At 33.6% G+C, this 14,506-nt stretch overlaps 2 protein-coding genes across 14 annotated transcripts; one reads left to right on the forward strand and one right to left on the reverse strand.

The window, feature by feature from the left end:
- Nucleotides 1–708: 708 nt before the first annotated feature.
- Nucleotides 709–5,899, forward strand: LOC18106275 (OVARIAN TUMOR DOMAIN-containing deubiquitinating enzyme 10). Of its 13 annotated transcripts, none has more exons than XM_024587787.2 (12): nt 716–939; nt 1,176–1,525; nt 1,617–1,777; nt 2,798–2,871; nt 3,084–3,138; nt 3,497–3,571; nt 3,692–3,765; nt 3,853–3,919; nt 4,200–4,284; nt 5,066–5,122; nt 5,398–5,467; nt 5,672–5,899. In XM_024587787.2, the coding sequence occupies exons 2-11, from the start codon at nt 1,198–1,200 to the stop codon at nt 5,454–5,456; spliced, it is 1,035 nt and encodes a 344-aa protein (XP_024443555.1). In that variant the 5' UTR covers nt 716–939; nt 1,176–1,197; the 3' UTR covers nt 5,457–5,467; nt 5,672–5,899. The 13 variants fall into 13 exon arrangements, 7 of the variants coding, with proteins under 7 accessions (XP_024443558.1, XP_024443554.1, XP_024443555.1 ...); XR_002978446.2 differs by having other exon boundaries at nt 720–939; nt 5,398–5,531; XR_002978445.2 differs by having other exon boundaries at nt 721–939; nt 5,398–5,520.
- Nucleotides 5,900–6,782: 883 nt separating this feature from the next.
- LOC18106274 (transcription factor PCF1) lies at nt 6,783–7,385 on the reverse strand. The gene has a single exon (XM_006373880.2). The coding sequence runs from the start codon at nt 7,383–7,385 to the stop codon at nt 6,783–6,785; it is 603 nt and encodes a 200-aa protein (XP_006373942.1).
- Nucleotides 7,386–14,506: the final 7,121 nt, after the last annotated feature.

Genomic DNA, 14,506 nt, shown 5'->3' on the forward strand with positions numbered 1-14,506 from the left:
AATATTTTATAATCCATAATCTTTTTAAGCCTTTTTAATGAATAAAATGAAATTTGTATGTATACAGTAACTGTCATTTAAAGCCAAATATTTTTCATCTTAAAATAAAAGAATAGAGATATTTCAAATAGAGGAACACAAATTAATTTCAAAATTACAATAAAAATATATTTATTTTTATCTCTGTTTTTTTAATTAAATACATTTTTATCTTTATTTTACTATGTCGACACATTAACTAAACAAAAATAACCGAATTCACATACATAATATCATAAGTGATACAAAATTCTTGACAAGGAAAGGTAACAGAATTCATTACTATGACCATTACTCATTCAATGGGCATAGCAGCCAAATTATACCAAGACCATTCAAAAAATCAATCTACAAGACAAATAATTCTTTATCCATTTTTCCAGTTTTCACTTGTATGATTCATCTTTGATTATTATTTTTTTCTTTTCTCATGTTTAGGTATATATAATTGTCATATGCCTCTACACAGATGAAATCTATCTTTTGTACATCGGAATAAGAGGGATTTATAATAATTTTATTAAAAAGTGAATCTGAACCGTACAATATATGCACTGTGATCCCTCCCCTACTGATCAAATGGTAAAGAAAATGCCCGTTGAAGAGTAAAAAAAAAAAAAAAAGACTTCCACTGGAAGGAAATCCAGACCATTGATCTACACCATACAGTACTTGATTCGAGAAAAAGGATCGACATTGAACAGTCGCGGCAAACAGTATATAATTAATAATAAACACACAAAAATGCGCTTCTTTCCTATTTATTTATTTACTTTATGTTGTTCAAATCAAATGTTGGATACTCCTCTCTCTCCTTCGCTTGTTCTCTGGCTGTCTCCTCTATTGCACTTCACATAAACTTGTCTGTCTCCGTGTGTGTCTTTCCCTTCTCTTAATCAGGTTCGTACTTTAATGTTTGATGATTTGCTGTTTTGATTCGATTTAATGTTTGATGATTTGCTGTGATTTCCTTCTTTTTTTTTAAGATAATCATTTTATTATGTTCGAATCTTATTGTCTGCTAAAATAGACAAAAAAAAAAAAGAGTTAATTAAAAGATTTGTGTTTTAAATGATTTTGAGTTATTTGCAAAGAGGGATGGTATAAATTTGAATTCAGGTTTCGTTTTTGAGCAGGGGAGATTGGTTTGGTAGAGAGATGGTTATTTACGAGCAAGATTCGGATGTTATTCAATGGGGTCTTCGTCTTCTTGATGGAGACCCACCCTATTATTCTGGGTACTATGGTGATGCCATCATACAGAGTGATGATGGATATCATGGACATTATGTGCGGGATCATTATGATATTTCGGATTGCAGCCATGTAGAGAGCGATGAGATGATTGCGCGCACCTTGCAAGAAGAGTTTTCGCAGCTTGCCGTTACTGAAGCTACTGAATATTCACATGGTGGAGAAGAACATTTACACACTTCCGTTGATGAGCATCCTTGGCAATGTACACCCACTAGGAACTACTGTTCAGGTTTATGATTAAGCTGATCCTTTTGCTTCTTTTCATTTTTGCGGCTCCAAATTTCTTATGTTGGTTGCACTTGCTGTTGTTCTATGTGCAGACAATGAATGTAGTCATGAAGAATCAGATGATGCAGTACCCTCTAGTTCATGCTCAAGTCCTGCTAATGGAGAAGAGTATTCCTACTCACCAGAATCTAATGATGATTATGAGCTGGATGATGAAGTAGGCAAGAGGTTGAATCAGTTGATCCCAATCCGTGTAAGTTCAGCTGCTTTAGATCATCATGGTCTTTTATTTCTGTTGGTCGGGGAGAGTGAGAGGCTTCAGTCATGTTTTATGTTTTTCAGGAATGGGGGATATTATTCCAAATGAAATTTAATTTTAACTTTATTTAATTAATTTTACTTGTCTTAGGGTTGTAGTACTACCAAATAACATGTAAAAGAAGTAATGTTTTCCACTGAATATAAAATATCTCCTTTCTTGTGGAATTTTAATCCCTATTATTGAGAAAGCAAACTACATCTAACAAGGAATGGAATAGGATGCTCATTCTATTCTCAATCCCAAGTGAACTGAACATAGTCACCAATTACCGTTTTAATGTCAATGTGATGGCATTAAAGTAGTTAGTTAATTCAGGAAAAGTAGCTAGTGTTCTTTTTAGCCATATATTCAAGTACGGATGGCAGACAGAGTTGGGGTGCATCTTTGTCACGCTTCTGGACTCTCACTCCTCTAATGACACTGCATCATATATCTAGTAATGCTTTCTGAGTGGCATTTTTTAAACTTTTACTTTCAAGTTCAGGGTAATTGAGTGTTTTACAGTTTAATGTTTCCAGCACTGAACATCAGACAAAGTAGTGCATACTTTAGTAACTATCTCTGGACAGGATGCCATGACAACCAATGCAATCTGTACTTCTTTATTGTGAGAGGAAATTTACACGTGTTTGAACACAATTAAGCATGGTTGGTAATGTTGTTCTTCTATTGTGCAACTCAGATGGTATATGATTAAGTTCAGGGTAATGTGCATCATAGCAATTACATGTTAGCATCTAGTGGTTCTCATTTGTATCGCAATATCCTGGGGTTGTTTATCAAATGATACTTCCTGTTGACAATCTTTATCATTTGTAGTTTTCTTGTACAACTCGGGTAGAACTAGCTTGGTGAAAAATAGAGTGGGTGCATCCATGCATGTGCTTGCTAACATGTCCCATACTGTTGGTTTTGCTTATCACCTGCCAAAATTTCCTTTCTTCTGCACAGCATGTTCCTAGAATTAATGGAGAAATACCGTCAATTGATGAAGCAACCTCGGATCATGAAAGGCTTCTGAACAGGTACTGTGCACAGATATTATTGCTGCAGATAAAGAAATTTCTATTTTTCCCCCTTTTGTCATATTTGGAGTTAGTTAAGTTAATGCTTTCTATTATGATTATTACTGTAACATGGCTATCATTTTTCCTTTTCAAACTCTCTCTTTCTTTTTCTTTCCCTTTCACCTTGGAATATACTGTATGCTATTAAATTATTGTTCTCACTAAACCAGACTGCAGTTATTTGGCTTTGATGAACTTAAGGTTCAAGGAGATGGAAACTGTCAGGTTAGTTTTTCCCCTTCTGTTTCTTTTTTAGTATCTTCACCATGAGTTTCTCTATGACATGTTTTCTTGAATAGATCATTATTAGGGTTTTCTTGAAGATGGCCCCTAAAGGTACACATCAATACCAATAAATGTGAGGTCTTCACTTCCATAATTGAGTAAAGTGCTATACGTAATTTGTAGCTGCTAATTATGGATATCAAAACCTTCCATGCATTGATATTTACAAATGCCCTTAGGCATATTGAAAAAACCCTTACGAGTATTGTTGCTGTGTTGATCCTGCTTGACAAAAGCTTATTGACAAATAAATGATGACGTGCTAATATTTACTTTTTAAAACTTTCTCATTCTCCAGTTCCGTGCTTTATCCGATCAAATATATAATACACCTGATCGCCACAAAACTGTAAGACGACAGGTTGTGTATCAGGTTTGTTGTATTCTCTACCATATTATTAGTGGTTGCAGTTGAGTTTGTTGAGTTGTAATGTAAATATCTACATTTCATTGATCTTGATATATTTTTGTTACATTGATCTGTAATCACCAGCTTAATTCTCACCCAGAGATATATGAGGGATATGTTCCCATGGAGTATGGTGAATATTTGAGGAAAATGTCAAGGTAATAACAGAACTCTTTGCTTTTTCTGTTTCATAAACTTTAAAGAATCTTGTGTGGTTATTCTAATATGCAAATACCCCCTTTGAGTTTGGATGATGATTCCAGGAGTGGTGAGTGGGGTGATCATGTGACATTGCAAGCAGCCGCGGATTCGGTATGGATATGACTATGGGTCTTTCTTTCTTTCTTTCCTTCTCTCTCTCTCTCTCTCTATGGTTTTTTTTTTTTTTTGAAGGGGGGGTGGGGTGCTGTTTGAGTTGCGTTCTCATTATAGTTTACTTGAATCTGGTGAAACCCTACCCCCTACCCCTATTCCTCAGTTTCACCATAGCAATGTTCTTTCTTAGAGCTTTATGCTGAGTTTTATTTTGTAAGACAAATGTCAAGTCTCTGCAATTTTTCCATGGCTTATACCCTTGGGTATTTTATTGTAGTATGGTGTGAAAATACTCGTTATGACTTCTTTCAAGGACACATGTTACATAGAGATTCTTCCTGTCAGCCAAAAGCCAAAAGGAGGTAAATTGGGTTTGTTTCTGTTGTCCTGAAAAATTTAAGTTGCTTTTCCTTTATCTTAACCGTCACCCTTCCTTTTTAGGATCTTGTTTCCATGATCATATTTTTTTCAAGTTTCTATAATATATTATTGATAATCAGTTATGGTAATAAATATTGATTGTTTGATTGCAAGCTTGATATTCTTACCACTGCCTGATAAAATGTAAAAAAAAAGGAGTTTTTTTGTTTTGTTGAACCTTCTGTATCTGACGTTTTTCCTCCATGCTTTTCATAACCTTCAACGATTAGTGAATTGCTTTTCCCGTGTACTACTATAAAGAGAGATTATTGTTAGGTGCTTCAAAAGCACTACTCTCCCACTCACTTGAAAGTAGGACCTACATTGATGACCTCTCATGGGTCCCACCTTTATTGTTCTCACTAATCCAGACTGCAGTTATTTGCTCTGGGGGTAGCTAATAATTCTTCATGCAGAAGAATAGAAGTGCGAACTGTTATCCGATTGCTAGAATCGCTTCCTCTCTCTCTCTCTCTCTCTCTCTCTCTCTTGTTATATGCAGAAGCACCAAAGTAGAAACACTGAAATTGATCATAATGTGTGTTGTGATAAGTAATCCACATACAATGTAATTGATCTTAAATGATTGATGGCAACTGATATGGCATCTTCCCAGTCTGCAATTCTGACTATGTTCCCCTTCTTTTTCAAACAATAATAGTATCGCATTGATGTTAGTTTTAAGGTTGTGTTTTGATGAAGGATTTCTGGTTCCTTCTGCAGTCATTTTCTTGAGCTTTTGGGCTGAGGTACATTACAACTCCATCTATTTTCAAGGAGGTAATTATTGTTTCTTTGTTATGCTTATCTTTTGTCGGGCAAAGGGTATGAGTTAAAAATTAAGAAATGGGATGCTTTTGGCCATATTGGATGATAAACAGAACTGAGCTTCTTGTGACAGATAGTGGAACCGAATTTTTGGCAAGCCTAACTTTGGGTTTTTATCATTTTCTCCTTCAATGACGTGACAATAATTATGGTTTTATGTGCAAAGTCTAATTTGGAACTTTGCATAACATGGCAGCGAGAATAATTCATCTCCTCTTGCGTTACAGATACATCTAGTGAATTCAGAAAGAAGAAGAGGTGGTGGAGTTTCGGGAATAAGCACTAGATAAATTGCTGGTAATCTTGAGGACGCTCCATAGTCTCTTAGACATGCACATGCAGCCTCCTCGGTGTGGAACCTGTATTTTCTTTTTCTATAATTCTTAAGCGAAACTTGTTTGGATCGTTATTCTACAAGTGTATTTTATTTTTCTTGAAAAACTTTTATTCCTCTAAATTTTGCATGCTCTAAAATTGCATGCCAAATCTCTTAAATAACAGGGAAAATCAAAGAAGTACACCGTTTATTCTTTTGATGCATGGAGACAGCAAGAGGGATATTTCGGTGGAGCTTTAGATAAGTTGTTTGGTTGGGGCAGTTCACGTGTATCGATAGTGTGATTCTACTTTTCCTGAGAAGACTTCATGGTTCGTGACAGTCAAAATTCTAAAGTTGGTGTAAGAAATGCTCTGATACAGTGAAATAAGACATTATTATTGATTTGATTACGTTTCGTTCCCTTTTTAATATATGATTGTAGATGATAAGACTCAAGCGTGGCTTGATTTATCTTACGTCATAGAATTGTGGTATATTTATCTAATCCAGCTCTGCCCTTACCAGGTGAAATGGATCTAGTTAGTGGCCCACAAGGATGGGGATGGTGAGTCTTGCATTTTTATGGGCGATAGGGTTTGAACTTTGAATATGTTTTCACAAGTTCTCTCTGTCAGGGAATCCCCATCAAATCATCTTGAATTTAGGAGAATGGACTACTGGTGCTCTTGCTCTCTTTTTTTCTTAATCAATCTCATCATGCCCACACTAACGAATTTGGAAATCACTACGAAGAGAGTCTCGCTCCAGCTAATCCCGTGGATTCACTTAGTTTTTAAAGCTCCAAATCCAGGGAATATTAGCAAAGAACATTTCTATTTTCTACACATTCGCAGATCAAAATCATATTGGAGAAGGAAACTTAAAGCAGGGTTGGTAGCGAACCTTTACCAGGTGAAAAACCTCAGAAAGAATCTATTAGTGTTGACAATGTGGTAGGAAAAGAGAGAACAGTCTACATTACAACCAACAAGGAAACAATGGTCCACTCCAGTCTACAAATCTAGAGCAGTCAACACACTTGTTATTGGATTCTAACAAGTACTACAAATAATTTACAGCTGCTTCTTCCTTTCCAGTTCCAAGTTCTAGCCCCGCAAGAGAAGCAGGAAAAAGAAGGCTGACTTGTGTTTTAATTAATTAAACACAAAAACAATAGGCCTCCCCACCCTAAAACCATAAGCCTTACTTGACGTTAGTAGTAGTACATAACCCTATCCATTGCTACTACCTGTGTGTGTTTTGATGCTAATTAGCCGTGACTTTGCACCCATTCTACATCTTATGCTCCCCAGTTAACTCCTGCTGACGACCCTCCTCCGCATCCACTGCCACAGTCGCCGCCATCGGCTGCAGCAACAAAGCAGTAAACGGCATGTGCCTGTAATCCAAGTCAAGCCGGCTGCTGGGTGCCGTCAACAGAGAGAACATCTCGGGCCCTATACAGTTGACGGGGTGGACCTTGCAGGAAGCAGAAGGAGAAGGAGAAGAGGAGGAAATCGGGGTGGACCCGACGGTGGTGGAGATGGGGATGGAGGGGATAGTGCCGGTTCCGGTGGAAGCGATGATGGATGCCTCAGCGTGGCGAAGGAGCCACTCGATGGTCTCGCCATCGGAGCGGTGGCCGAGCTCACGGGTGAGCTGGAAGATACGGGCCGCTGTTAAAGCGGGCATCCGAACCCGCCTGCCACGGCCATGGACTTTGGTGTGGCGGTCTTTGGATTGAGAGGTAGTTGATTTGCGAGGGTGGGTCAGCTTAGATTGGGACCCACCAGTTGTGGGTGAGGGGACCACAGAGTTGTTGTTGTTAGGGCTTGGCTGTTGGTGTTGGCTGTTTGAGGTGGAGGAGAAGTTGTAGAGAACGGTTTCAGAAGCCATGAGGGTAGGGGTGAATAATGGGTTTTTGTGGAGTGATTTGAGGAGAGATTGAAGCTAGGGTTTGTGCAAGCGAAAGAAGAAGGGAAACAAATTAACAAACAAAGGTGACTCTGAATATGTCTGTGGTTTGACTCTATTGACCCTCCAAAGGAGAAGGGAATTTCTTATAATGTGGGGTCATAGTTGGCGGAGCCCACAGACAAGTCACACCTTATCTGGGATGGGGACCACTTAGACATGTCTTAGATGTATGGGATAAGCACATAGAAATTCTCAAAATCTCACGTGAGAGAGACATGAATAAAGAAATATGTTCAAAGGAATAAAAGCACCCGCTGTTCTGCTATTGGATTAAGATTTTTCAAAATATAAAAAACATTTATCTAGATTATGAATTTTTTTTTATACTATCATTTTAAGCAAGTATAAAAACAACTTAAAATGATTGGTAAAAACAGTTTAATTTAAAAAAAATGGTTTGATCTTAAAAAAAATTATAATATGATATTTTTTATAGAAAAAATATTAAAAACAATATATTAGATTGATCTAAACTTTATGGTTTAATACACCAAATTCATGACTAAGATCATGGGCTTTACTAATATTTTTTTATTTAATTCTACGACCATAAAAATAGATGTTTGTAAAATTAAGTACCAACTAAATATTAGATGTTTATTTAAGATCACGATAACTCTATAAAAAGTAAATTGAAATAAATTATAAAGATTAATTCAGAATTAATCAAATATTAAAGAATAAAATTTAAAAAAATATAAAAAAATTCAACAAAATTTCTGCTAAAAAAAACCGTTTGGACACATGTATCTTTTTAAGAAAGTTCATGTGGGCCTGCATGTTGATGTTTTATAAAAAAAAATTAGTAATTATAAACCATTTTTTTTATTACCAATTGGTATTTGAATTATTTTACCTTTTTATTACTATTTAAGGTCAGGATAATAATAATTATCACAGGTTGTAGAATCTCTAAAAAACATTTCAAGAGATTGATGTTGAAGCGAACCTCATGATTATGCAATCCACACGTAAAGACACTAATTCCTGGAAAATCAAGTAAATCAGGTTTGATAGGATGTGACACAAAGATAACTTGTACCTAGGCATCAACACTATTGAAAATGAAAATCCTTACCCAACGAATATTGATTCGCGAACGAGAAGTATAAGGATGACGCCACGAAGACAATTGTTCTTTGATAAGTCGTTTTTCAGTTCTTTAGAGAACCATAGAAGAGAGATTATCTCACCAACACACACACACACACACACACACACACACACAAAGTGCGGTAAACAAGAAGTTTTATTAATCTAATTTACATGTCTGGTTATGCCTTTATTTATACTAACTCTAGACTTAAATAAACCCTAATGGACCCCTCTTAGGTGGACTTATATGAAGCCCACTTACAATTGATCCAAATAAGTAATAATAACCCAAAGACTAAGAAGAAAATAATAAAAATCCAAAAATTACCATCCTAAATATGCTAGAATCAGATTTGTCACCATTAAGAAGTTCCAAATAGACTAGAAAATCTGATATGAAGATAGAATTAATTTTGAAGTCTTCTTTCCTTGTTGTAGCTAGGATGAATAAGGAATTCTTTTAAGAAAAGGATTATGAAACATTTATGAATCCTTTCAACACTTGGAAACTATGTTGCAGCCTATTATAGATCTTTGTAGAACTAGGAGATTCTCAAAATAAGTTGTCACATCTTTATAGGAAAATGATCCTTGCCAAATAGGAAGTCCATAAGTCAAAAAGAAGTAAATAACAAAATTCATACAGCCTGTTTTGACTTATATCGCATGTTCTTCGTGAACTCCGATTCATCTGAAACTTTACCCTACCTCTAAAAGTTTCATGTCAAATTTCAGCTCGATCCAACAATTGGATTTAGAGTTATATTCAATAGCGTAAAACTGGAAAATAGAAAATTTTACGTCAAAATCTGAATCTGACCTTACTTGGATCGTATCGGATGCTTTATTTTATTGCAAATATAAGTTATCTGAGTGATTTTATCTCTATCCTATAAAATTTTATTCACACAATTTATATAATAAAGTAATATCCAACGGTTTTTTAATTTTTAATAATTTGTAAAACTTAAGAAGTGAGCCACTGAAAAAATTAACAGCATATATCAACTTAGTCATTTATACCCAATTAATTAATAAAGTAATTATTATTTTTTGAAACAAAAAGAGGCAAACAATGCATTGCCTTTTATGTTAGATGACAAGTTGTTTTCCGGTACTAAATATGGCCACCGTGATAGTAGCTAGAAAATTAGTGCTATGGTTTTGTGATTTAAAAAATTATTTTTCAATTATTTCTTGACCGGAAAAAACTTTAGAAGTTTAAGTAAATTCATTTATGGCATTAATTAATCAAAAAATAGGTGAAAAAATAAAAAAATAACTCGAATTGAAAAAAGTTCGCAAGCCTATATTTACCCTCTCATCCATGTTTATAGAAAAAAATCATCACCATTGAATTACTCTCATTAAATGGAACTTGTTGACACAAAAATTGATTTTTTTGTGGTCTAATTTGGTGTCAACCTACAATTTTCTCACTCTTCAACCAGAATACGATAACTTTCTCTTTCTTTTTTCATTTTAGGGATTGAAATGTTAAGAAAATGATTTTTTTTTGTATCAAAATTAAAATTATAAAAAATATAGGAATTGTATAGAAAGAAGACGGAAAGCTTCTGGATTAAAAATAACTTTTTCTTTGTTATAAAATCATGCATTGTATGTGGATGTCTAGATGTTTTCCTACACCCCTTCTTTATTATGTTTATTCATCATTATCAAGTTCATTTGAATCTCTCCATGTTCATTTGAATCTACATTTTCTTATGACCTTTAAGTTTACAAGTATTTATATACATATGCTTATAAATAGGAGCATTATTAAGAGAATGGTAGACACATACATATAACTACAAATTTATATGAAATAAAAATACTCCATCTTCATCCCCTCTAATCTCCATTGTTCTTATATATTCTATTTACTCTTTATTAATTATATTGTTTTTATTATTGTATGCTTCTTGATATATAGTTTTACAACACGTTATCAGCACAAATTGCTCCTCGCTTTCATCTTGAAATAGACAATCATATTTGGTAAGAAGTAGAAGCATGAATTTCTCCTCGCTTTCGTCTTGAAGTAGATAATCATATTTGGTTTGTTGATAAGAAGTATAAGGTATGTTTTTCTATTGTTGTTGTATGTTATACATTCTGTTCTGAGATCAAGTATATAAGATGGAAACATGTGACAAAATCTTAAGATTATTTTCAAGTGTAACAACGTCACATACTGATCTTCGTTTTATATTTATATTTTATAAATATTTTCTATGTTTTAAAATCTATCTTTATATAACCAAATTTCTAACAATATTGATATTTTTTTTATGAAGTAACAATGACAAACCTTGCCGAACTTGAGTTTGTGGCACTTGATATTACAGGCAAAAATCATTTATCATGGATCTTAATGCTAAAATTCACCTAGATGCCAATAGGTCTTGGAGACACCATTAAAGATGATAATGAAGCATCTAGTCAAAACAAGGCAAAAGCCATGTTTCTTACGGTGTCATCTCCATGAGGAGTTGAAGATAGAGTATCTTACAATCAAAGATCCCCTTATTCTTTGGCAAAATTTGAAAGAAAGATATAACCATCAAAAAACAGTTATTATCCAAAAAGCTTGTTATGATTGGATACATTTATGATTGCAGGATTTTAAATCAGTAAGTGAATATAATTCTGTAATGTTTAATATCAGTTCTAAATTAAAACTATGTGGAGACAATATCACCGATGATAATATGTTAGAAAAAACATCCTCTACTTTTCATGCCTCGAATATGCTCCTACAACAACAATATAAAGAATAAGGTTTTAAGAAATATTTTGACTGATTTCATGTCTCCTTGTGACTGAACAAAATAATAAGCTTTTAATGAAAAATCATGAATCACAACCAATTGTTTCAGCTCCATTCCCTGAAGTCAAATAGGAGAAGACTATGGTTATGGTCGTAATACTAATAATTATAATAATTATGGTTATGGTCGCAATAATAATAATAATAATAATAATAATAATAATTATTATTATTATTATTATTATTATTATTATTATTATTATTATTATTATTATTATTATTATTATTATTATGGTTATGGTCGTAATAGAGGCCGAGGATGTGGTCATAGGAGAAGACGGTTTAATTACCACAACTATAATGGTCGTAATTCATCAAATTCTTACAAACCCTCATAGAATGAGGAGAAACAAGAAAGGGGGAAGAATATACATAACGGAGATACCAAGAAGGTAGAAAATGCCTGTTATCGATATGAAATGAAAGGACATTGGTCTCGTACCTATAATACGACCAAACATCTTATTAATTTATATCAGTCCTCGTTAAAAGGAAAGGAGAAGAACATATAAATAAATTTTTCTCACCTACATCAAGGTAATGATGATATTTTTCCTTTGGATATGACACATCTTGACATTGCAGATTTTTTTGAGTAAACTGATGAGAAATTAATATTTCTTGGAATGATAATAATTAGTTAATATAACGATGTCAGAATTTAAAATTATGTTTATCTTTTCAGTGTTTTTCCTTTATGCTAGTATATTTCAATGTATTTTGTTTTCTTCCTTTCATGTTGGCTTATTTAATGAACAAAAAATGTGTTATAATAATTATGTCTTATTATGAACTTATTATATATTTATTTATTTTCATGATGAAAACATGGATTCACTTCATGCTGTAAATAAGTCCAATATCAATGGTAGAGATATATGCCTAGCAAATAGTGCAACAACACATACCATTCTTAGGCATATGCAATATTTTTCAAATATGAGAATGATGAAAGCAAAAGTGAATACAATATGAGGTTCAACATACTTTATTGAAGGCTCCAGAAGAGCTAATGTAATGCTTCATAATGAAACAAGATTTATTATTGATAATGCTTTGTTCTCTACTAAATCAAGGAGAAATCTACTAAGTTTCAAAGATATACGACTTAATGGGTACCATATTGAGACTGCCAATGACAATGATATAGAATATCTTTACATCGTATCAAATGTCTCCACCAAATAACAAATATTGGAAAAATTATTCGTTTTATCTTCATGTTTGTATTACACAAGTATTAGACTATCCTAGATCAATAATGATACGAAGAATTATCGAGAATTCACATGGTCATCCATTGAAGAATCAGAAAATTCTTCAATTCAAGGAATTCTTGTGTGCTGCTTGTTCTCAAGGCAAATTGGTCATTAAACCATCACTAGATAAAGTTGGGACTGAATCCCCAAGATTTCTAGAACGTATTTCAAGGTGATATTTGTGGGCTCATTCACCCACATGTAGACCATTTAGATATTTTATTGTTTTAGTATATGCATCTATAAGATGGTCATATGTGTGTTTAATATCAACTCGTAACCTGACATTTACGAGATTACTTGCTCAAATTATTAGATTACGAGCACAATTTTCAGATTATATAATCAAGACTATTTGTCTTGACAATGATGGTGAATTCACATCCCAAGCATTTAATGATTATTGCATGTTACTTGGGATAAACATTGAACATCTTGTTGCCCATGTTCATACTCAGAATGTTCTTGTTGAATCACTTATTAAATGCCTCCAGTTAATTGCAAGACCATTACTTATAAGAACAAAACTTCTTGTCTCTGCTTGGAGGTACGTTGTTTTACATGCAACACTTATACACATTAGGTCAACAACGTATCACAAATTCTTCCCATTACAATTGGCTTTCGACCATGAGCCAAACATTTTCCATCTAATAATATTTGGTTGTGCGGTATATGTTCCAATTTATATGCCACAACATACAAAGATGGATCCTCAAAGGAGACTGGGAATATATATTGGGTTTGAGTCCCTATCAATAATTAAATATCTTGAGCCCTTAACAAGTGATTCATTTATGGCACGATTTGTTGATTGTCATTTTAATGAGACTATGTTTCCAGTATTAGAGGGAGAAATTAAACAGTTGGAAAGATATTACGTGGAATGCATTGTCATTATTGAATTTTGATCCTCGTACAAAACAATATGAACAAGAAGTTCAAAATATACTTCGTTTTGCAAGACATTGCAAAACAAATATCGAATGCATTCACTGACTCAGAAAGAGTAACCAAATCTCATATGCCAACTGTAAATGCTCCAGCCCGGATTGAAGTCCAAGCAGGACAATCCACTAAAATTATAGCAAATGAGTCTATAGCACGCCAGAAGGGTGGTGGAGCAACTGGTTTAAAAGACTAAATTCTTGAAAAAGAAAAGGAGCAAATAATCAAATTGGCATTATTAAGAAAGAAAATGAGGAGATAGACATAACTGATCATAAAACCCTAGAAGAGGTTCAAGTACCTAAAAATAGTAAAAATGAGGAGATCTCGATAAATTATGTCTCTACAAAAAAAGAAAGATGGAATCGAATGAAATAATTATCGACAATATTTTTTCATATAATATATCGCTTGATATCATTAATGAAAAAGAGGATCTTGAGCCTAAATCTGTCGAAGAATGTCGACGTAAAAATGATTGGCCAAAATAGAAAGAAGCAATCCAAACATAATTAAATTTACTTGTAAGTTTTTGGACATGTAGTTCATACACTTGAAGGTGTAAAGCTAGTTGGATACAAATGGGTATTTGTGTTAAAACAAAATGAGAAAAATGAAATCGTAAGATATAAAGCACGACTTGTGGCACAAGGGTTTTCACAAAAACTTGGCATTGATTATAATGAAACATATTCTCCTGTAGTAGATGCAACTAGTCACAACCTATTTATTTGGGACAATTGATAATGATGTTTATATGAAAATCCCTGAAGGATTTGAAATGCCCGAAGCATATAATTCAAATCCCCAAAAAGTTTACTCAATCACGTTACAAAGGTCCTTATATGGGTAAAGCAATCAGGATGCATGTGGTATAATCGTCTTAGTGAATATTTATTGAGAGA

This window comes from Populus trichocarpa, chromosome 16 (assembly GCF_000002775.5).
Source record: "Populus trichocarpa isolate Nisqually-1 chromosome 16, P.trichocarpa_v4.1, whole genome shotgun sequence".
NCBI lineage: Eukaryota > Viridiplantae > Streptophyta > Magnoliopsida > Malpighiales > Salicaceae > Populus > Populus trichocarpa.